The sequence below is a fragment of the Silene latifolia genome, chromosome 8 (genome assembly GCF_048544455.1).
Source record: "Silene latifolia isolate original U9 population chromosome 8, ASM4854445v1, whole genome shotgun sequence".
Taxonomy (NCBI): Eukaryota; Viridiplantae; Streptophyta; class Magnoliopsida; order Caryophyllales; family Caryophyllaceae; genus Silene; species Silene latifolia.
This window is the reverse complement of record NC_133533.1, coordinates 56,592,617-56,616,498: the sequence shown is the minus strand read 5'-3', so window position 1 is coordinate 56,616,498 and position 23,882 is coordinate 56,592,617. Positions and strand designations below refer to the sequence as shown.

General features: G+C 37.4%; 2 protein-coding genes across 4 annotated transcripts; both read left to right on the top strand.

Moving 5' to 3' along the window:
• Positions 1 to 1,880: 1,880 nt before the first annotated feature.
• Positions 1,881 to 6,885, top strand: LOC141596875 (thiamine pyrophosphokinase 2-like). 3 transcript variants are annotated; one of them, XM_074417145.1, is made up of 6 exons: positions 1,881 to 2,139; positions 2,226 to 2,322; positions 3,329 to 3,401; positions 4,771 to 4,872; positions 5,210 to 5,459; positions 6,433 to 6,885. In XM_074417145.1, exons 1-6 carry the CDS (start codon positions 2,010 to 2,012, stop codon positions 6,555 to 6,557), a joined length of 777 nt encoding a protein of 258 aa, XP_074273246.1. In that variant the 5' UTR covers positions 1,881 to 2,009; the 3' UTR covers positions 6,558 to 6,885. The 3 variants fall into 3 exon arrangements, with proteins under 3 accessions (XP_074273246.1, XP_074273245.1, XP_074273247.1); XM_074417144.1 differs by having other exon boundaries at positions 1,884 to 2,139; positions 3,329 to 3,413; XM_074417146.1 differs by having other exon boundaries at positions 1,884 to 2,139; positions 2,221 to 2,322.
• Positions 6,886 to 9,653: 2,768 nt separating this feature from the next.
• Positions 9,654 to 22,792, top strand: LOC141596874 (protein PLASTID TRANSCRIPTIONALLY ACTIVE 12, chloroplastic). Its single transcript, XM_074417143.1, has 10 exons — positions 9,654 to 9,813; positions 9,908 to 9,954; positions 16,411 to 17,073; positions 17,724 to 17,836; positions 18,305 to 18,564; positions 19,578 to 19,699; positions 20,345 to 20,413; positions 20,822 to 20,875; positions 21,190 to 21,291; positions 22,324 to 22,792. Exons 1-10 carry the CDS (start codon positions 9,780 to 9,782, stop codon positions 22,420 to 22,422), a joined length of 1,563 nt encoding a protein of 520 aa, XP_074273244.1. The 5' UTR covers positions 9,654 to 9,779; the 3' UTR covers positions 22,423 to 22,792.
• The last annotated feature ends 1,090 nt before the right edge of the window (positions 22,793 to 23,882 follow it).

Sequence of the window (23,882 nt, the reverse complement as noted above, 5' to 3'; positions counted from 1 at the left end):
ACAGATTTGATATGCATAAACTAGACTTCAAATAAACAGGACTCTCTTTTCAAACTTTTCGAATAAAACGAATTTAAAATAGTGTAAACAATTGAATGAAATCGACTTACCAACAGGGAAATCGAATTAGGTTGAAAAAGATGAGAAATCTTCAATCCAATGAAAGGCTCGACACTCTTCTTCCTCTCCCTCTCTCTAGGTTTAGAAAATGGTTTATAGAGATGTTAAAATGAACTAGAAATGATATAAGCATTATAATGATATCCTTGGGCAAAACATAAAAGAAACCGTCAACTTGCTGAACCGCTTTACTCGGTCAAGTGCACTCGGCCGAGTAACACACATTCGACCGAGTACCAACCAAGTACTCGACCGAGTACTCCAACTAAAATACGGAGTATTACAGTCTTCCCTCCTTAAAAATAACTTCGTCCTCGATGTTCCAACCCAACCTATAAAACATGGACACCTAACACTAACTCCACCAACCACGCTTACTTCCACACTATGGCTCACAATATCGTCTCAACTACAGCATAAAATTTCAATGCTAACTCCACAGTACTATCGGATACCCACAACATAAGTGTTGCTAACTCTGTCTTACTTCCATAACGCTCACTAGCACCCTCAATACCAAGACAATCCACCAAACAAGATCAACCGTCAAAACGGAATGTTACACCTTTATTGTATTTTATCATATTTCTTTGTATCATTTGTATGTCTTCACATGTAATTGAACCTTAAATTCCTACTTCGACCCAATTGTTTCTTAAATTAATTGTTCACCGACTTAGTCTAATCTTCACATGCTAGGATTAAAACTTGGATGTTGCATTGCATGCATATAATCGACGATATATCGAGTATAGATAATTTCCCTAATCATTAGTAAAGGCCGCTATCGAGGCGGGCGGGATTAGATGTTCGATCAAAAGAGCTTCCTAATACGTACCCTCACCCCTTACTACAGATCTCTGTGAACATCCGTGTTCATTGGCATCCACGAGAGTCATTCTAGACATAGAATGCTAAGGGTAACGAGTTCTTGGTGTTCATGTCACTACTTTGAGTCTTGACATGACACGAGGTATTCGAACGGTTCCAATTTCCCATAAAAATTGGTGGCGACTCCACAAATGCAAACGCTTGTTTCCCAAGCGCCCCCGTGGCCCCATGTCCACAAAATGTTACAATTTACATAAAATATTGCAATGTACATACATTTAACGGGTCTAAAATGTCAAATACCTTTAATATAATTCTAATAAAATACGGTTCTATATTATTTGATATTCAAATCTAATATTTATCAAATATTCGAATCTCCAAATATGACTATTTATATTGTCACGATATTGAACCGTTTATCACGCTCAATTATGCTCATGTATCTAATAATAGCGTCTGCTATTACGATCCGCATATTTTTTGTACGGGTATAAAACTAGTTTTAATATTCAAAACAAAACCTAAATTGGAGAGCTTTTAATGAGCAGTTAGTCTTGGTGAAGACGGGTCGGAGCAAGTGACGGGTAATGCCACTCACAAAACGGATAGAGGGGACAAGGTGGGGCACCCCCATATGCTTCCCTCTCTCCTCTATTTGGATCATTTGTGAGAGGAAATGATATCTGTCACTCCAAAGTGACGGATACGTGCCGTCTTCAATGAGATTTTGTGTTTAATGAATTAGCCTACCCCCATACTTGAGATAACAAAATTACAAAATCATTAACATCCTCTCACCAAACCCATAACAAATAATTCAATTTAAGAAATAAATACACAAATCGTACCATACCAAACCCGGTCATTGGACCGGTTGACGAACCTACTATTTCCGGCAATAAAGACCCACATGGCCACAAGTCCACAACGTATACGACTTATAATTCAATTCAATCATCCTTGTTCCTCTAAAATTTCAGCGCATAATTTTCTTCTGAACAAGAGACAGGCAGCTCAAGTTATCATCATACAAATAAAATATTAATTTAAAAAAAATGGAATTAGCTATAATGCACCACACCGCAGGTTTCCTTCTACCTACACTCCCCTCCGATTCGCTAAATTACGCCTTGATTATCCTTAACCAACGCCTTCCGCGTTTCGCTCCTCTTCTCTGGAACCACGGTACTTTCTTTCTTCTGTTTTCCCCCAATTTCTAGGGTTTTATTGATTTGTATTGTTAATTGATTGAAGTTTTGTTTGTAGAGCAGCTAAGATACGATTGTGTGCTGATGGAGGAGCTAATCGTTTGTTTGATGAGATGCCTCTGTTTTTCCCTGACCTAAGTCCGCTGGATGTTCGTCAAAGGTTGTTCTTGCTTCATTTTTAGTTGTTTAATCGTAATTTTGTCGATTGCGTTACGGTCGAGAATTTGATATGTTTCGTAATGTTGTCGTTGATTGATTTGTTTTTGTTTTTATCGTAATGTTTCAAAAATTTATGATTTTTTTGTTATGTTTGGTAGTTTTGCAACAAATTATGTTTATGTTGATTTTTTTTTTTGGTTTATCGTATTTTTTTCTTGATGTAGTTGAGCTACAGAATCATGAATTTATGATTGATTTGTTATATTTCCTTGTTTGATTAACGAATTATGTTGTGTTAGCTGTTGTGAGTACAGTTTCATTATTGATGTGATTATTCTCGATTTGTTCATCTAAACAAACATGATTGATTTTAAGATTGTTTTGTTATGTATCGTAGTTTGATTATACGTATTATGGTATTTTTTTTGTTGCGTTACTGTTATGATCGGGCGTTCATGGATATTACTATATTAGTGATTGTAAATTGAGCTCAGAATGTTTGATTTCAGTGAAGAATTTGTTGAGGTCTTTTATTGGTAATTTGCAGAACTGTGATAATCTTGAGGTGATTTAGTTTGTTCAAACAAATGAGTCCTGAAGATGAGTGTGAGTGGATTTGAGGTTTAAAAATTAGGGTTGGCTTTCTAGAATCTTGGTCTCATTTCGCGGTTGGAACATATATTCGCTTATTGTTTGTCAAAAGTAATTTCAGTTGAATTTAGAGAATGTTGGTACTTGGAAGGAACAAGATTTCCTTCGATATTAAAGCAAGAATATAAAGTCAATGGTCATTCTAATTGCATTATTTGTAGAATCCTTTAAAGCCTAAATCCACTTTGATGAAATCTACTACTCTGACGGAACACTTTCGTTTTTGTTTGTGTATGCGTGGTCGCGAGTTACAAACTTATTGTTACCAATTACCTGGAATCTTCAGCTTGTCTTCTTTATTATCTTAATCTGTTCGGTCCATACTAATGATGATCTAACATCTGGATATTTTCCAGGTATAAGCCTGATGTAATTAAAGGTGACATGGACTCCATCAGAGAAGATGTGCTGGATTATTATACAAAGCAGGTAACTAGTTGTGTAAGTCAAACAATCGAAATCGTGTTTGTTTTTCTTTTATCACTAATTTACTCAAGTTTGGATTTCAATGCGGTGTATTATCTTGCTCCGTAAGATTTTTAGTTTTATGTATGGAATGTTTTCAATCAAAAATTTGTAAGCTCTTTGGGATGACGGAGCACTTATATTGTAATTAGGTACATTCATCCTGGCCTAAGATTTGAGACAATTTTGACGTTGATTTACCTGTGCTTGTGTTGCCTTTTATGCATTTTGCAGAGCTTGTGACGGTAAGAAGGGTGATAACTTGAGATTTTATCACGTGAGCTGTCTGATGTATAATTCAAAGAAAAAAACTTTGTTTTCCATTTTTTCCCCCAATAAAGCCAAATCTGAAGGTCTCATTGCAATTGATCCCTGCTTGCTAAATTCCCGTCTTTAGGCAAATGCAAAATCTCCTCTTCTATTTAATGGGAAAAAGGATCTCTTGTGCTATTGAGAAAGCAAAAGGTCCTATGTGGCATTTTTTCTCTTGAGATACAGAGATTGTGTTGCGTTGTTTATTTGTAAAAATTATAATTTTACAAGAAACCCATTTACATACGTTGAGGACCGCGATTACCTTAGTTGCTTTAGCCAAACATAATTGATCCGGCATGCAATACAAACACCAAAAAGATATGGTATGTCTGGCTTAAATAACGTGATAATGATAGCAATGTGCTATCTTCATAGCCATAATCAATGCATATATGGGGTATAGCAGTATAGGTTATAGCCTCATAGGTTAATCGTGGTATTTCAGTTTATTAATTGGATAAATCCTTTATAGTGCTGAGGTGTTACTGATTGATTTTTTCTTAATTTTTTTCCCCATATCACCACCTTCTCCTCTCTCCCCGCCCTCTAATTTCCATATACGAAAAATAGTCTTGTTGTTAGCCTCTCCTCTGTTTGGTATAGTCCATAAAATAGTACCAGTAAAAAGATTATAATTTCTTTTACATAGGGCATAAGTCTTTGAAGGGATGGGGTAATGTTGTAGAACTACATATCTCTACTTCTGTGATGCAGCTTGTGCTCGAATTTAAATGTTCAATATTAAAGTTGAAAGGTATTGGTAAGCCGAGGGCTACTTGTTGGCAACTACAAATGTGACAAGTGTTAAATCTGGTGGATGTCGAATTTCCATGTAGCCTGTTTGACAGGGTATCCACAATAGTGACTTCCTGTTATTAGAATGAGTTCCTTCAATTTTTGGTGTTTATGTGGACCCTCATGTTGTCCACTTATTCATCATCTGAATAATAGCTGTCCAGAGAGCTGAAAGACCGACTATTCTCTTGTTTTATTTTGATTGGTGATTGTTTGATGGCAGGGATGTGATACAATAGATGAATCTCATGATCAAGATACCACAGACCTGCACAAGTGTATTGCACACATCACTAACTCAACGCCAGACTCCGAAAAATCCAATGTGAGTTACTTCATTTGCACTTTCACTGTTTCAGTATCTCACTTTTTTGCCGTTCTTGGAATAGTGATGGCCACGGCCACCATGATGAGCTTAACTGTAATCCATAAGTTTAGTGAGTCAGGGACGCCTGAAAAATGGTCTCATGAAATACTGTCTCGTGCTAATATAATGTGAGACCACCCATTTCATTATTAACTTTACCCATCTACCCACTAACTTAAAAGAATAACTAACCCAATCATTTCTCACGTGTTTAGTCTCATAATAATAATTACAAGATTGTCTCATATGAATTTTTGTGTTTCATGCATTTTATTATTTAATATGTACCATGCAGCTATGCATACTTGTTACTGGAGCACTTGGTGGACGCTTTGATCATGAAGCTGGGAACATCAATGTTCTTTACCGGTTCTCTGGCATGCGGATAATCCTTCTTTCAGATGATTGCCTGATTCAAGTTCTCCCGAAAACTCATCATCATAAAATTCATATTCAGTCTTCTGCTGTTGGTCCTCATTGTGGACTAATACCAATTGGAATGCCCTCCACTTGCACCACAACCTCTGGGCTGAAATGGAACCTCAGTAAGCAAACTTTTCGTGCTTTATCACTTCAGACATCGATCAAAGTAAATAAATTGCTGGTTTTTTTTTTTGTTTCATAATTTACATTGATTGTCAACTTAATCATACTGTCACGTGACGGCCAATATTGTGCACAAAAGGGCGTAGCAACAGTATTGATGGATGGCTCAATCACGTCTTAGAAGTTTATATGTGACAAAAGCTACGATTATATGCATATTCCAATTGTTCCTAAAATCTAAAATTGTAATATCTTTGTTTTGAGATGTTCATTGTTCAAACTTCAGAGACTTGAGAGCCATGTTACACTGACTAAGTTGCAAGTGTTGGATGAGACATGGTGTCCGATTGTCAGAGACATCCACTTTGTGGAAAGCGTTTTACGTTTTTGGCCTAAATTGAAATATCAAAATGTTATGTCAAATGTTGAAGGACGCCCAACATGCAACAAGTTTCAGAGTAACATAGCATTCTAGTCTGTGGCCTATTTCTGTCAATAACAAATTAGGAAACAAGTGACAGTGATTGTTGAAGTCAGGCTTCCATTGTAATGTCATGTTGGACTTGCATTGACTTCCTTTGATGACGCGGTATCTCTGTGTGATTATGCCTCTAAATAACCCGTTCAACCTTAGCTTTATGAGTGGAAGCAAATTATATTGGATTTTGTAACGTAGGTTTGCATTCAAATTGCCTGCTGCTGTTTTCCGCCACAACCGTATTTTTTTTTTTTTTTGCATTGATCCATTTTTTCTTCTTTGTTAACATGCCTTAATATAACAAGCTATGGGCCCTTTATAACCATTGCAAACTTTCAATTAGTTTTTCACTTGTGCGGAGTGACCGCCAACCGCTAATTACTCTGCGTATTGATTTTACATTTTGACATTTGACAATTAGCGACATTTTTTATGTGCATTTCTTGTTCATCTTAAGTTTGTCAATTAACATTCAACATGATGTAATTTTCCAGGTGGCACGGAGATGAAGTTTGGGGGCTTGGTGAGCACATCAAACCTAGTGACTGGAGAGATGGTAACTGTGAACTCGGACACAGATCTTCTTTGGACAATATCCATTAAAAATGCTTTCAGTTAACTCTTCTCAAATCGAAGTTCTGGTTCAAACCTTTTGCCAACCCTGGTAGGAAGACCTTGTCGCTTCTCGGTCACACGTATTTCAGATGTCTTCACTTATCTGCTGGTGTAGTTGAACAATTATTAGTATTACACATTTTTTGTGCCCTGTTGAGGGGTGTCATTCATATTTATAAGTTCACATCTTTTGTACAACCTAAATTGTAACACTATTATTGGTATTGGGCCATTCATGACAACTTAAAAGAGTTAAAGGTGAATTGTTGGCCATTTATACGAGTGTGTGTTCAACAGTTCACACCATTAAACATGCAGTCAATTTAGTGTTTTACTGACCGATATTCTTAAACCTTTGAGGAATATTGTACGGTTGATAATTTAAACATTCGAGCCCCAACTTTTATAAGGTGAATTGATAATCATTAATCTCCACTCGATTTTTAGGAATTGCTCCATTTAGTTTTGCATGATTCGATTTTTAGGAATTGCTTGATTTACTTTTGCACGAGGATTATTAAGAAATATAAATGGGTGGTGCCTCACCAAGTCACCATTATAACATAGACTACTAGCCATACGAAACATGCGTAAATAGAAATGGAGCAATTCTTAAGAATTGGAGGGAGTAATGTTTAGTAATTCCATAAATCTCTTGAGAGACGGTTTTATGGCAAGATATTCTAAAAAGGTATTGTTCTTTTACATATGCATTTTACTCTTTTGACCCTCTCATTTTCACAAGACAACTTTCCATTTCCCCTTTTCCTTACAATACACGAACAAAAAAAAAAAACTTGTCACCAATAACCCCACCACGACTTACCACCAATTCCAGTCTTCCACCCTCCCAAAACGCCCTTACCCACTATCGGTCGTAGGTGCGTTTACCGGTTGCCATCTTCGACCGTCAATCGTCAAAAAGCCTATGCATATGAACATAGCACACTACTCCCTTCGCGCACAATCCTCACTACCTGTGCACAACAATTAAAGCTCAGCCACCTCCGTCTCGTCGGCGAACAACCCCACTCTCCGTCTAAGGTCTTGTATGTCGTCACCTAACAAATTAACCATCCTTTACCCATAATAAACTTGAAAATCTCAGATTATTAAATCAAAATTACAATAAAAAAGATAGAAAATTTATTCAAAATTATTAATGATGATTATATAAACATGTTTTACTCCTATTATCTAATTCTAATTGGCAATGAAATATTTTGTTCGATTGAAGTGCTTTATTGATAGTGATTGAGAGGCAGTGTATGCATTGTTTTTATTTTTAAAGCCTAGGGTTTGCAAATTAAACCATGGAAAAAAAGTGTTTTATTGACTAAATAAATATAAAAGGATAAGCTATATACGATAATGGTGAATTTGGTGATCTATAATTGCAGATTTTACAAGTAATTTGATTATATTTTGAGGAAGGAGAAGAGACGTAATTTGGGGGTTTTTTTTAAGGGAAGGGGTAGACTATGGAAAATTTATGAAAAAAGGTATATGAAAGAGTAAAATGCGAATGTGAAAAAACAATACTCATTCTAAAACCATGATATTATTTAAAGTAAAAATGGTATGGAGTACAAATAAAAACGATCACGAGTTAGCAATAAAACGAGGACGGTTATTTCAAAATCATGTACTACAATTTGTACCAAATATAAGTGTCATTGCAACTTTGCAAGCCACAACTAACAATAAAAAGTTTACAAAAACAAAATGAACAGACACGAAAATATGATCTTTCAATTATTTAGCGAGAGCTACGATATTTTCAACAATTAGTCTTGCTGAAGACGGGTCAGAGCAAGTGACGGATAATGTCACTCACAAAACGGAAGGGGGGGGACAAGGTGGGGCACCTCCATGTGCTTCCCTCTCTCCTCTAATTGGGTCATTTGTGAGGGAAAATGGTATCCGTCACTCCAAAGTGACGAATACGTGCCGTACAAATGAGATTTTGTGTATTTTTAACTACAATTGGTCTCTCTTGTGACGGGTTACCATTTGTGACGGATATTTTGTGAGATAAAATGGTAATAAAATGGGTTAGTGGAGAAAGGGGACCACATGAATAGTGTTGCAGAGAGAGAAAAAGTGGGTACATTGTGAGGTAAAATGGTATCCGTCTTCAGCTTGTGACGGATATGTCATGTCTTCAATGAGAATTTGTGTTTTAACTATAAGATGGTTTTATGATATGACCACTTACAAAATGACCATTAGTTCTTAGAAGTGATAGTTGTTTATTATAAAGTGATCATTTTTTATTTGTTGTACCATGCGACATTGCACCTAAACCTGGTAAATGTGACCCGACCCAAACTCAACATCCAATTTAGGAATGTCATTGGGGCGGGCAGTGGTGGATTTAGGCTCCCCCGTACCCACCAAGAAAAACTCGTACCCATCCCCGCCCCACCACCCGTGGCGGGTAAAGGTTTCCAAAACCATCCCCGCCCCAATGGGTGGAAATATAAAACCTTACCCGTCCCGCTTACCCATTAACCCGCTGCACGATCATTTTATTCGATAAATTTTTTCGTAAAAGTTGGTTTAATCATTATTAATTTCCATTTTTTGGAATTTATCTTTATAATTTTATTTTTTCACCAAATAAGTTAGTAAAAAACTTTATAAAATAGTTATTATTAACATTATATCTTAATTATAACTAAATAGGATTTATATAATTATCATAATCCTACTAGTTTTTTTAATGATTTGCGGGTAGGTGGGTAAGATGCAAAATCCATCCCCATCCCATGACCTACGGCGGATACAATTTTTGTAACCGCACCCGCCTCACCACCTGCCAAAACTCTACCCATCCCCGCCTCAACTGGGGCGGGTGCGGGGCTGTACCCACCCCGCTGACATCCCTAATCCAATCTCGAATTGATCCAACCCGAATGTTTTATGTTGCAAACTAATTACTTTATTATCGGCAAATAATTTGATAATAGCTTCCCTGAAAAGGACCCGACCCGACCCAAAGCCTGCAAACACAAAATTCTTACCGGAAGATGACCCAATTGACCCGTTTGCCAACTCGCACCCAGACCCCAGTTAGTAAATAGTAGAAGTCCAAGTACACTATACTGCTGTTGAGGCTGCCACTTTATCCACAACAATGGCGTATGCTCATGAGAGCTAAACCTCCCAAATAAAAACTATCTTGTGAACTAACTGTTTCTTGAGTACAATCCACATCACATACATGGCATCTTTGTCAACTAACTCGCTTATTCAACGTTATTTTCTCTCAGTTCCTTCCATCTTATTTACATTTCCCACCATTAATTTTCCTTTGCATTTTATAATTTTGATTTTCTTATATTGCTGCAGATACAGGATTCAGGGGTATGCTTCCTGCTGATGTCTCCTTTTCCAAGGTTCTTACTTAATTTACAATAATTCTTGTGTTATACCGTCTTATATACTGTGAGACGCTCCTTTTATATACGGTATAAAAGGACCCGTCTCATAGGTAAGACGGTCTTATTTTATAATTTGTGCTTAGCTTAATTAATTAGTGTGGTGTTTTTCTTCCTTATCCTCTCTTCTTTCAGCATAATTTTGATTTGCAAATTGATAATTTAGAAATATTTTTTGTGTGATGTGCCCATTATGTAGAAAGATTGTTTGGGTGCTAGTGGAATGGTCTAATCAGTAACGGAGCTAAGATTCGAAGTTAGGGGTTTGAATTAGTAATAGAATAAAGACCATACAGTAATTTAGAAACAAAATCGAAAATATAATTTCCATTGCTTAGGGAATATGTAAATGGGATACCATAACAGCAACAATATTAATGAGTACCTCAAGGGTTCTTGCAAATGGTGCATTGGAATAAGATGTTATTTATCCAAATTAGATTAAATTGATGAAGCTTGCAGTCGCCATTGATGAATATTATGAAGCTTTGAATATGAAAATATCTAAGAGAATTTAGTGAGAGAATTATGAGAGAGAAAGCTAAATTAAAATTGTGATTGATTGTATTAACTTAATCAAATTCGGTTACAGGATTCATTTATATACAAACTAATGCCAACAGAATTGCAACAAACTTGTAACAAACTCGGTCAAAGTTAGTTACACCTAGTCAACTAAGCCAGCTGTACAATGGCCATCTAGAACCTACTATTATCTGCAGTCAGGTGCAGTGAGTCAGGGTCTGAGCTTGTGAGAGCTCCATCATCAGGTCTGTCTTCCTCTTCAGTATGGCAGCACCTGGTTTCATAGCCCCCCCTCAAGTTGGATGCGCATGAAAGGGAGTGAAATGCAATCCCAACTTGGAGGATAAAAATTGGTGCTGTTGAGTCCCCAAGGGCTTTGTCATAAGATCAGCTAGCTGAAGACTAGATTTGACATGATTTGTACAAATTAAACCCTCCTGAATTCGTTCTCGTATATAATGGCAATCTATATTGATGTGCTTGGTACGCTCATGGAACACTGGATTTGCTGCAATGTGCTGGGCCGCTTTATTGTCACAATTAAGCTGAATGGGAAGAGGAACAGTGACACCAAAATCCTGCAGCAGACCTTGTACCCATACAATCTCAGAAGCTGTGTAAGACATAGCTCTATACTCTGACTCTGCAGAACTTTTTGAAACGGTTTTTTGTTTTTTTGTTTTCCATGAAATAAGTGAATCACCTAGGAACACACAATGACCAGTCAAGGACCTACAACTGAACTTGCAAGTTCCCCAATCAGCATCACAAAAAGCCTTTAAGTTAAGGGTGTTGTTTGCAGGATAAAAGAGTGTGGCCTCAACAGTACCTTTAAGGTATCGTACTACATGAAGAGCTGCCTGAAAATGAGGTTCTCTAGGTACACTCAAAAATTGGCTAAGGTGTTGTATAGCATATGACAAGTCAGGCCTAGTGAGGTTAAGATACAACAACCTGCCAACCAGTCTTCTGTATGTTTCTGGATCAGGAAGAGGAACACCTTCATCAGTGGTTAAATGCAGTCCCCTTGGTAAAGGAAAGTCAGCAGATTTAGCCTCTTGCAGTCCTGTATCTTTGAGGATGTCCATAACATATTTTCTCTGGTTTAACAAGATGCCCTCTGCAGTCTGCAGTACTTCTAATCCCAGAAAGTATCTGATGAATCCAAGATCCTTAATAGTGAAGGCCTGATCCAGGGATTTCTTGAGAATGGCTATGAAACTGAGGTGATTACCAGTAATGAGAAGATCATCTACATATACAAGTACTATAGTCACAAGATCATTCTCTTTTCTCATGAACAAGGAGTAATCACTTTTAGATTGAACAAACTGATGGGATAGAAGGAGTTTTGTGAGCTCAATGTTCCATTGCCTTGATGCTTGTTTGAGACCATACAAGGATCTCTTCAGTTTGCATACCTGTCCTGGCAATGCTTTATTATATCCTTCTGGTGGCAGCATGTATACTTCTTCATCTAAGAAGCCATGAAGAAATGCATTGTTAATATCTAGCTGATGGATTCTCCACTGTTTAGTTGCTGCCACTGCCAAGAAAATTCTTACTGTCACAAATTTGGCAACAGGGGAGAAGGTGTGTTTGTAATCTTTACCTTCTACTTGACTGTATCCTTTAGCCACAAGCCTGGCTTTATGTCTTTCTATACTCCCATCAGGTCTAAATTTGACCTTGTACACCCATTTGGATCCTATAGCTTTGAAACCAGCAGGCAAAGCTACAAGCTCCCAAGTGCCATTATCTTCCAATGCTTGAAGCTCCTTGGACATGGCTAACACCCAGTTAGGATCTCCCTTTGCTTGACCATAAGAAGAAGGCTCAAAAGTTTGGATGACAGCATTCAAGGAAGCTGCCTGAACAGACTGATTATTGCTGGCATCAACAGAATCCTTCTGTAGAATGCCTTGGATTTTTGGTGGGACAACAAACCCCTGTAACCTGGAAGAAAGAGTCTTAGGCCTGGCAGACTGTCTGGTTACAGGTGGTGCAGCAGATGTATGATTGGAAACAAGTGAATTGGTAGTAAGATTTCTATGGTGTGTATTATTAGTAGAAATGGGAGAATTAGTATTAGGAGTAGGTGAGATACTTGCTGTATTATTTGGTAATATTTCTGTATGAGAATTCGAATGAGGAGAGAAAATAGAATTTGGCTCATCATCATCAATAGGATGAGCAGGAAAAATGTAAGGATCTGTGCTTTCCTTTTCAGTATGATTATGAAAAGGAAATTTGTCTTCTAGAAAAACAACATCTCTACTTACAAAAATTTTATGATTATCAAGATCAAATAACTTGTATGCTTTTTGCCCAAAAGGATACCCAATGAACATACACCTCCTTCCTTTGGAAGCAAACTTATCCTTAGTCAAGGAATTAATGGGAGCATAACATAAACATCCAAAAGTTCTGAGCTCCTCATAAGTAGGTATTTTGCCAAATAAAACCTCATAAGGAGTCTTCCATCCTAGAACTGGTGAAGGAAGTTTATTGATGATGTAGGTAGCAGTCAAAACACTTTCTCCCCAAAATCTTTTAGGCAGTTTAGCATGTAACATCATAGCTCTAGCAGTCTCAATCAAGTGCCTATGCTTCCTTTCAACCCTACCATTTTGCTGAGGTACCCCTGGTACACTCTTTTGATGAAGTATACCTCTTTTAGCTAAGAGTCCTAAGCAAGTATCTTGAATAATTTCAGTACCATTATCACTTCTTATCACTTTGACAGAAGAATTATAAAGATTCTCTACCTGAGCTAAGAAATTATCCAAAATAGATGCTACTTGAGTCTTGAATTTCAGTAAAAAAGTCCAAGTCACTCTAGTATAATCATCTACAATAGTAAAAAAATAGTGTGCACCAGTAACAGAAGCTATTTTATAAGGACCCCAAAGGTCAACATGAACAAGTGCAAACTTACAATCTGCCCTATGAATACTTCTGGCAAATGGTAACCTATGAATCTTAGCTTGTAAACAAGTCTCACAATCATAGTGCTTCATGCCTTTACAAGGAACAACATCAATATGTTGCATTTTAGACAATGAAGTGTGCCCTAGTCTGGCATGTAAAAGAACTACATTATTATGTTTACTACAATTATCAAAACTAGAACAAGAACAACTAGCAGCAGTAGCTATTACATTATTATCAACTGAGAACCTTGCAACTCTATGCTTGAGCTTGTACAGGCCTCTTTCTTGTAAACCAACACCAACAGGAATGCTAGAAGCAGGGTCCTGGATCACACATTTATTCACAAAGAACTGAATTAGCAATGGAGTGGTAGATAATAGTTTGCCTACTGACAGCAAATTATGCTTGAATGCAGGGACATATAAGACATTATGCAATTTAATGCCTGATTCTAGTGTAATATGACCTCCATATGTGACTAACTGAGAAGAACCATCAGGTAAGCCTATTAAGACTGGCTTTCTAAGTAATTGCAAACAATCAAAATAGTGCTTATGACCAGTCATGTGGTCAGTTGCACCAGAATCTATAATCCAAGCATCTTTACAAATATCACAAGCCTTTTGATTAGCAAGAGTGATACCTGCAAAGTTCACAGAAGCATCAGAATAATCAACAGGAGAATCATTCTTGGCCTGTTGTATTTGCATCATGTGATTGTAAAGAGCAGTCAGCATGGCAGGATCAAACTGTACTGGTGTAACCTGCGGAAGAGCATGCTGCTGTTGATAACCAGATGGAGAACCCTGTTGAAACTGTGCAGTAGCCACAAAACCTTGCTGATTTTGACTCTGACTGTGCTGTGGAGCATACTGAGCACCATATTGTGAAGTAGAAGGAGCAGCAGAAGACTGAAAATCTTGAGTAGGCTGGCTAAACATAGGTCCACCAGCAGCATTAGCAGAAAACCTGGCTAAGTACTTAGCCTTTAACTCAGGGAACTTAATAAAGCAAGACTCAGGAAGATGACCTTTCTTGTTACAATGATAGCACCATCTATCATCAACCTTAGTCTTCTTTTCCTCCTTTTTATCATCTCTTTTCCATACATTCCAAGGACCCTTACTTTGACCAGTAGCTCTAGACGCATTTAATGCACTGACATCTTGAGAAGGACTGACTATGTGAGAAATCAACTTTTGACTCTCTATTTGTTGTATGATGGAATAGACCTTGTTAAGAGGTGGTAAAGGATCCATAGCAAGGATATTAGACCTAGGATGTTCATAAGCATCACTTAATCCCATGAGAAAGTTGAGGACCTTCTCTCTCACAGACAAATCAAGCATTTTCTTATACAGATTACAAGAACACTTCTCCATAGCACCACAGTTACATTCAGGTATTGCTTCTAACTCATCAATGTCATCCCAATGACGTTTCAATTTAGTAAAATATTCAACAACTGAATCATTACCTTGTGAAATATTTCTCAATTCTTTCTTTAATTGGAAAAGTAAAGGAGCATTTGACTGTCCATACCTCTCACAAAGATCAGTCCACAGACTTTTAGCCGACTTACAAGAGATGAAATTCTCCTTGAGATCTTGATCAATGGAGTTCAATAACCAGCAGCGGACCATATAATCACATCTGATCCACTGAGAATACTTTGGAGAGGTCAATGCTGGCATAGTCACAGCTCCAGTTAAGAAACCTTGTTTATTTTTGGTTCCTAACGCCATAACCACACACCTGCTCCAGGACATGAAATTTTTACCAGAAAACTTCGTGTTGCCTAACTCCATTCCAGGCGAGTCAGAGTTTGATAAGAACATAGGATCATCATGAGGATTGCTATATGAAGCATCAGAAGTTACAGTCTCATTCGTCATACCTTGATTAATAGAGTAGAATGACGCGAATTTGATGAACAAAGAAGAAATGAAACGCAATTGATTTGATCAAAGTTTCGAAAAGAAAAACAACAAAAGAATGTAAAATCAGAGTTATTATGCGGAAGTAAAAGAAAAATAAGCAGAGGCAGGCTATTCCTGCTCTGATACCATGTGAAAATGGACAGAGTAAGCTAATAGACCGCCATTGATGAAGCTTGCAGTCGCCATTGATGAATATTATGAAGCTTTGAATATGAAAATATCTAAGAGAATTTAGTGAGAGAATTATGAGAGAGAAAGCTAAATTAAAATTGTGATTGATTGTATTAACTTAATCAAATTCGGTTACAGGATTCATTTATATACAAACTAATGCCAACAGAATTGCAACAAACTTGTAACAAACTCGGTCAAAGTTAGTTACACCTAGTCAACTAAGCCAGCTGTACAATGGCCATCTAGAACCTACTATTGTCTACAGTCAGGTGCAGTGAGTCAGGGTCTGAGCTTGTGAGAGCTTCATCATCAGGTCTGTCTTCTTCTTCAGTATGGCAGCACCTGGTTTCATACAACATTTGTCGAATGTACAATTGTACACAGCCTTATTCTCGTTGTGATAGAGCCTGTTTCTAGATTAGCCGTGATTGAAATTGGCTCAGAAGTTGCATCAAATGACTTAATTTCACAATATAAAGAAATGAAATTAGTCGGTTGCTTTGCTTTATCTCCGGCAATGCACGTCTTTCAAAAATATGTATGGTTCTTCTATTTAACTAAATCACGTGAACGACTGTGGCTTTCTGACATACCCTGAACATTAGCAAAACTTAGTTTGTGCTAACGCTTGAAGATTACTGTTGTTCCTTCCTGTTGGTGGAATAATATTTGTGTTGAAAATGACTAGTTTTACCTGTTGTATGTCTTTCCCTCATTCTCGTGGATTACTGTAGCAGTGTTTCATTATCTTTCAGATTTGAGTGAATAGCCGTGCACAAAAAGAATTACCTCAATTAGTTTGACTGTCTTGGTGAATTAATGTAATTTTTGATGGATGTAGGCATCGTTTGCTGCCTCATTTCCCAATATATTGTTACCTGATAAACGAGGACGATATCATCGTTTAGAGAGGAGTACGTCATTATGTATAAAATGTGAAAAGGAGGAGGAATCTTTTGAGGAGGTAACTGTTGAGCGTGCACCTTATTACAGCTATTTGGACTCAACATCTGGGAAGATTGAACCCGCTTCTGGTGCACGTGCTAGTATTCCAGGACAAGAATACTGGCCTGAAGGCACAGCTGATCGAGTAAGGGCTGCCAACGCCCCGGAACCAAAAGGGCAATCATCAAGTACTCCATCTTTTGGTAAAAAGCCGGGGAGCAGACGAAAAAAGTATAGAGGATCAGTAGCCGTTGCTGGATCGTCAGAACCAAGCCCAGTTACGATAGATCCAATGCTAGTAGAAACTCCAGATGACACTATTGATGATCCCAAAGAGTTTTCTTCAGAGTATGTTGTCTACCAGACAGAGCCTGAGAAGGAAGAGCTGAGTGAATATGAACTAGACAAAAAATTTGGACGTCCTCATGCATTTGTTGATCCAAAAGTGAAGAAGACGATGGATGAGCCGCTTACAAGTGATGAACTTTGGTGGAATTGGAGAAAGCCAGATAAAGAACAATGGTCTAGATGGCAAAGGAGGCGACCTGATGTTGAAACGGTTAGTGGAAACTGAAAAGTAAGCTTGTTCATGATTCTAAAAATGTTTTGATGTATATATAACTGTTGTTTCTGTATGTAAATTGTGATTCCTTTGCTTCACTTCGTTCTTCCTATTTACGTTGTATTTAAGACGACAGTTTGACAACTTTTTACATTTGCATATTACTCCATGTCTTCACCTATAAACGTACTACTTTCCTTTGTAAGCCATGTATCTTTGAACATCTCACTTTAGAATCTTTCCTCTATTGTGTATTATACATGACGATTATGATTTTGGACCCGACGTTAATTTTCAACTTTTGTTTTCCATCACACATTATTGAACTAATTAATTCTTGTGCCGAATGAGGTAGGAATTAGGAAATATAAAATAGAGAGTGAGTTGAAGATATAATTTTGTGAAAGACTTTCTGGTAACAATTATAAATATCTTAGTATCATGTTTACGATTTTTTTCAACATATTTGTGGTCAAAATTTTGAAACTTTGACCTCAAAAAGTTAAATGAGAACCTTGTGAAAGTTCGTTTTATTTTGGAACTCATCTTCGAAGATGTCCTAATTTTAAATGAGGTTTGTGGAACTGAAATACTATGGACAGTGCCACAGTTCTCTAGTCTGAGTCTCTGTCTCTAATGGTTTTCAGGTATTTCTTAAAGCTATGGCTGAGACCGGGCAGATTAAGCTTTATGGCGAGCATCCAACTCTAACAGAGATTTCACTTTACAGGGCTAGACGCCACCTCTTTAAAGAAGAAAGGTAACATGAGTACATCAATTTGCGATTTCTGTCCTTACTCCTTATGTTCCATATAACAACAGTGTGTTCAATTGTTCATCATGAGATGGAAAGTTCAGTATAACCTCGTAGTGTTTAATATGTGGCTAATAAAGTAACGATAGAGGTTTCTTTCTTCTCAAATTAGTGATGCCTCTTTTTCTGTATCTCACATTATCTCCCCAACTAGGTTCATAGAAATTACGAGGGGGAACTGTGGAGTATGTTGTGTGACTGTTAACTAAAAGAATGTAAGATACCCGAACTTGATTTGTAAATGTGAAAACTAGCCTCCAGGTTATGATTGGCCTCATAGAAATTGGTATCTATGTAATCCATTGACTTATTTTTAGTGATTCCTTACTAACATGAATAACATCAGTTTCTTTTTTTTTTACCCAATGCTTAACTCACTGGCCCAATCTCGGGTTGCATTGTATGCTTCTATAGGCTACAAGCTGAACATGAAAGACTACAGGAGGTAGGCCCCATGGCATATTACTCAGAATGGGTTAAAGCATGGAAGAGAGATACTTCCCGTGAAGCTATTCAGAAACATTATGAAGAAACTGGCGAAGATGAAAATACACAACTCTATGAAATGTTCTCTCATCAGACAGCCAGTGAATATCGCATAATGATGGGGGCGGACATCCGGATTCGTAGAGATCCTCTTGCTATGCGTATGCGTGAGGACCAAATAAAGCAAAGTATATTCTTCTGGACTCTATCTCTTTTATGATTGTTTGCTACTCAAGGGTTGCTATGATAATAGGATTTTGTGTTCTTCACTGTGTCTTCTGCTCTTGGCTTACTTTGTGTTTTACATAATCTCTTATTACAGTACAATGGTAATATCTGAAAGATCAGCCATGTGATATACAAATTTTATGGCCCGCATAGCCCCAAAAACTCACTTTATCCCATTTGGGCGAGGCTTAGGCTAATGACACGAGCCCACATGTTTCAGTATGCTTTTAGTGTCTTGGTGCGTCCCAAATCCGGCCTAACCCATGTTCACCTCTGAAATATACCCTTTAAGTGTCCTTGTTACACCTAATCTGCAGTGCTGGAAGTTGGAACTACTTAACCTCTTGTTTTAATTGTCTGATTGTGGTTTGCCTGTTTTCTCTTTCTTTCCATCTCAGCTGTTGTATGTTTCATGATGGGTGTCTGGTATACAACTCCCAAGAACATTTTCGTAAAATTTGCTAACAGCGTCTCTGGTCTACTGCTAAGCTATATTACAAAAGTGGCCTTTGTGCGGTCAGAATTGGCCCTACTTTAATTAGAATATTATATTGATTTATTGTTAAACCCGCTTGTTACGTAACTCATTGACTGAAGTATCTGACTTATACTAGACTATCAATAGATATTAGCACTGAAACTATGTGTATTCCATGGACTTCTCTGTGTGCCTTATTGCTGCTGTTATTGTAGCTGTGTGGAACAATGCTATGATAAGTGATTTTCTCGTGTTCCATTCTCCTCCTTTGTTTTCTTGTATTCTTACTAGAGGTACCACCATAGCTTTGTGTGGTGGTTGCTATTACCTAGGTTCAAACCCCGTAAGCATCATAACTGCCCTTGTGGCTCCTTGTACACAAAAAGGAAGTCATTACTGGTGTGGCTTTTGACATTCTCTCCTGACATAATTATCTTGCAACCGTACCCTTTTCTTCTTTTACCCTCCGTTCCTGATAATTAATTTTGTCTGCAGTATGGGGTGGAGATCCGGTTTACCCTACTATAAATTACATTCAAGCTCCTGATGCCGTGATTGATTACAGAGGTCCAGATTTTCATGAGCCTACACCAAACATGCTATCATATTTAAAAGAGGTCAGTTGCGTACTTGCGTTATGTTGCAAGTTAATTCCTGTCAATGTTCAACTTGCAAAGTGCTTAGTTAAGAGTTAAGACAGCATGATACTCCATATAGAACAATGAATTATTTATGGCTATAGTCCGTAATGGTGGAGTTAACCTTGCTTAGTAAAAGACTAAAAGGAACACACATAAAAGTTCAAGTTTTATGTTTACTGAACTGATGAACATATCAATACAAGCTAAGTTTCATTAAAAAAATATTTTGAAGTACTCGGCTTTGAGGATGTTTAGGCTGTTTAAGATCATGTCGTTATTGATACAGAAAACCTTTCACTAAAGGACTTCTTCCCTCTGTCCTATCCTGGGATCGGTCGTTGTGGCTTGATCTTGGCCACTGCACCATAAAATGCGACCAATACTGCCCTAAAATGCGATTGCAGTAACCTTCGAAGCCTTGATAACTCTCGCGAATCGGTGTTGCACTGGATTTAATTCCATAGTGTCAGATGATTTATTCTTCCAGATTAATGCTTTCATATCAACCGATCATCTTTTTATCCTTCTTTGCTGACGTGAAATTCTGGTGTATATCACTATATCCTGAGTTCCTGACGGGAGTTTCTCTAACACTTACCTTGAGCAAACTTAAATGAACAGCATGGGAAAATCATTTCAAGGGAGGAGCTTGAAGCTATTTTGGCCAAAGAGAAGACAGAAGAGCTTGAGGTAATTAACTTCTCGTATTTTGGCTGTGAAAGAAACAGCCTAAGTGTCTAATCAAATAATTGCTACAATTTTCTTGGAGGTAATTAACTTGTCATAATCACTTTAGATCATGTCTTATGTCTTACTTAATTTAACTTGTCGTCTTTTAATTGTGAAAATAATACTCCCTCCGTATCATTTGTTCACCTTGTTTATTTCTTGTGAGCGATATTTTAATTAAAGGTAAACAAATGACTGAGACGGAGGGAGTAATTGCCACCATTTTTCTTGTTAGTTTCAGTTTCTTTCAGATGGCAGTATCACTTGAATGTATAATTAACTTGTCGTATTTTCGTTGTGAGACAGTAATTATCTAATCATACTAACTGTAAAAAATTGTGCTCTACCTTTGGTCATTTCAATAAGCAGATGCCAGATATAGATGAAGCTATGGCCCGTGCAGTTGACATTGGAGAAAATGATGTGAGTTTCCTCTTTCCTCTGATAATGTAATGGATTGATAATTGATTATAAATTTCTTTCAAGCGGGACTTGCACAAGTCCACCCTTGCTTATTGTTAGATCATATTACCTGCTTGAATGGAGGAATCTCGAGGGAAAAGAAGTAGGGTTTGATTGAGGCATCTATTTTCTCCCATACGCCGAATTCTAATCCTTCCAACACAGGAAATATTTTTTTTGGAAAAAAAAAAATCATAGCAGCATCCCCCCTCCCCTCCCGTAGTGTATCCAAACAAAACCGTAAACTATATTTGTTCTTTTATTTCTTGGCGCAGGATGAAGAGGACAGTGATGTTGAGGCAGTTGATGATGAGAATGAGAAGATTAATCGAAACTGGAGTGTTCTCAAAACCACTCCTCAGGCTCGCAAGTCTAAGGTGATTTACTCTTATTCAAAATGTGACTAAAACGAATGCTATTAATGTCTTGAATGTCATAAGTCATAACAAATATGCTCTATCTATAACAATCTACAATTCACAGGAGTGATTTCGGTCTTTTTCTTCTAATCAATGAAGTTCTATAATGCCACTAAGAGTGCATCTATTTTTTTTTGGTTCAAATGAGCGCACTTGGTCGCGGGTGAGAATCGAATCTCCAACTTCGTGGTTGGGGTAAGAGAGCTCTTACCACTTGAGCTAACTCTTGTTCTCACTAAGAGTGCATCTATGTACCTCGGGAAAAAGAGCTTTATTCAAAAGTCTCTTTTGTTCATGGTTTTACCTGCTAGTAATTGAGTGGTAAAAGACGTTTTTTTTTTGTCTGCATGCTTTCATTTGTGTACTGTTTTTGTTGGTAAATGCGACTGTGTAGTGGCTAGTTGTAACACGCCGGCCCAAACCTAGGGTCGGGAGCGGTCACTCACAGTAGCTTGATGTGTACATGGCCCACAGATCAACACGGGTCCTTTCTAGCGCATTTTGTCCTCACTCATGCGCATCACGGGAACCTTCCCAGGAGGTCACCCATCCTAAGACTACTCTCAGCCAAGCCAAGCACGCTTAACTGTGGAGTTCCTTCGCATGGATAACCACAAAAGAAAGTGCACTTTGTTGATGAGTAGTACTTCCAATCCCTAGTGGTGTGATGCTCGGTGTTGAGGCCAATTAAACAACTTTCCTGCTGACTGGAAAAACATTACTGTATTGGGGACGGAGGGTCCTCTTCTGGGTCCGCCACTGCAGCTTTCGCTTGGTGCCATTTTTCTGAAGCTAAAATCAATAGAACACAAAATGGATTCTAAATTCTAACAATCACGAATTGATACAGTATGAATCTAACCTCGATCACCTAATCCTGCAACTTTGGCTTCTGTTGATTATAGTGCAATACAATACTAGCATTATAGGGAACATAAGATTCTCATGTTTATTCATGATAACAATGCTCCCTCCCCTTGATGTTTTTAGGACAAACCTAAGAAGAAAGATCCTTTGTCTTTGGAGGAGGCGGTAGATGATTCTGAGAATTTAACTGATTTTCTGTTGGACTTTGAAGAGGATGAGTAAGCACACCTCCTACATCTTCCTGGCTGTAATGCTACGGTCTTACGAAGAATTGCCACTGAAGTATCTATGATGAGCTGGGAGTGTAGATGTTATTGTCTAAGAGTATTAGATCTTCGTATGTTCTAGTGTGTACTATAGATGTATGTTTGTACAACAAAATTTTGAAGTATTGAAAGCGAAAGTTCTTTTAGAGGGCTTCTATGAAGTATGAACTGTGGGTCTTGATTCTTTACCGCTTCAGTTTACTGTCGCATGGTTTGCTCGTCACTTAATTGGATTGTTTGATCCCGATAAAACAAGAGCATTTCTCTATTTGTCATTGTCATTTGTCAAGGGGTTTAATTGGATGGTTCGCTTGTCATTTTAGAGTTCCTTTTGTTGGTTTATTCTGCTGTTTGTTGTGTCATTTGATAACCTTCTAAGGGTGTTTATGCTTTCTGGGATCTTTGTTCTCAAAAGGGTTCCATCAACGATGTTGTTGCTACGTAAAGCTTGGATATCTTCGTCTGTGCCTTGTTTTACAACATGATATGCTGAATTTCTACAGTAATTGTTAATTTCTTGAAATCCTGACAAGCACGGCACATTGTGTCTATTGTTATTAGGGTTAATTGATAAAAATAATCCAAACTATAACCGACCTGCTCAAATTAACCCAAACTAATCATAATTCCAAAATAAACTAACGTATTTATTCATTTAACTTTTACTGCATTAAGTGAAGGGCAACCTGTTCAACGGGTCGCCCTTCAACTTAAAGTCATTTGAAATAATCAGTTTACCTCTTACCTTCCCCCTTTTACATTTACCCTATCTTATTTTTATTTTTTCATCTTCCTTTACATGTCATTCACTCTTCTTCAATCATCCTTCACTCTTCTTCATCATCTTTCACTGGTCTTCATCATCTTCACATATTCACTTTTCTTCATCGTCTTTCACAGTATCTTCATCGCCATCGTTGCAGAGTCAATGGATAAGCTAATTTCAATTTTCTGGATTTTTTTTCTCAATTGATATATAGTAGTATATTTTCTATTCTTAATTTCTTAAATTAGTTTTGATTTGGATTCAAAATTGATTTAATTGATTCAATTTATTTACTGTATTCGATTTTTTTGTTAGTTTTACCCTAATTTCCAAGTTGTTGTCTTTTACCCTAATTTCGATCATCTTATTTGTTTAGGGAAATATTTGGAAAGTGTCACTCTGAAAATATGGTATGGAGGGTCATTTACGAAGAATGAATTAGGGTTTGTTTATACGGTTGGATTATTTAGGACTACTGCTATTGAGTGTGATGAATTTTGTTGATTTATTTTATTGAAGGAGTGTGAGAAATGTGGAACATTCAAGAGGAATGTAGATGCCATCTTCTTCACGAATCCTGATGTGGGATTGGAAAGGGTGGTTGATGATAGTGGTACTCAGGTAATGTGTAATCTGGCTGTGAAAGAGAG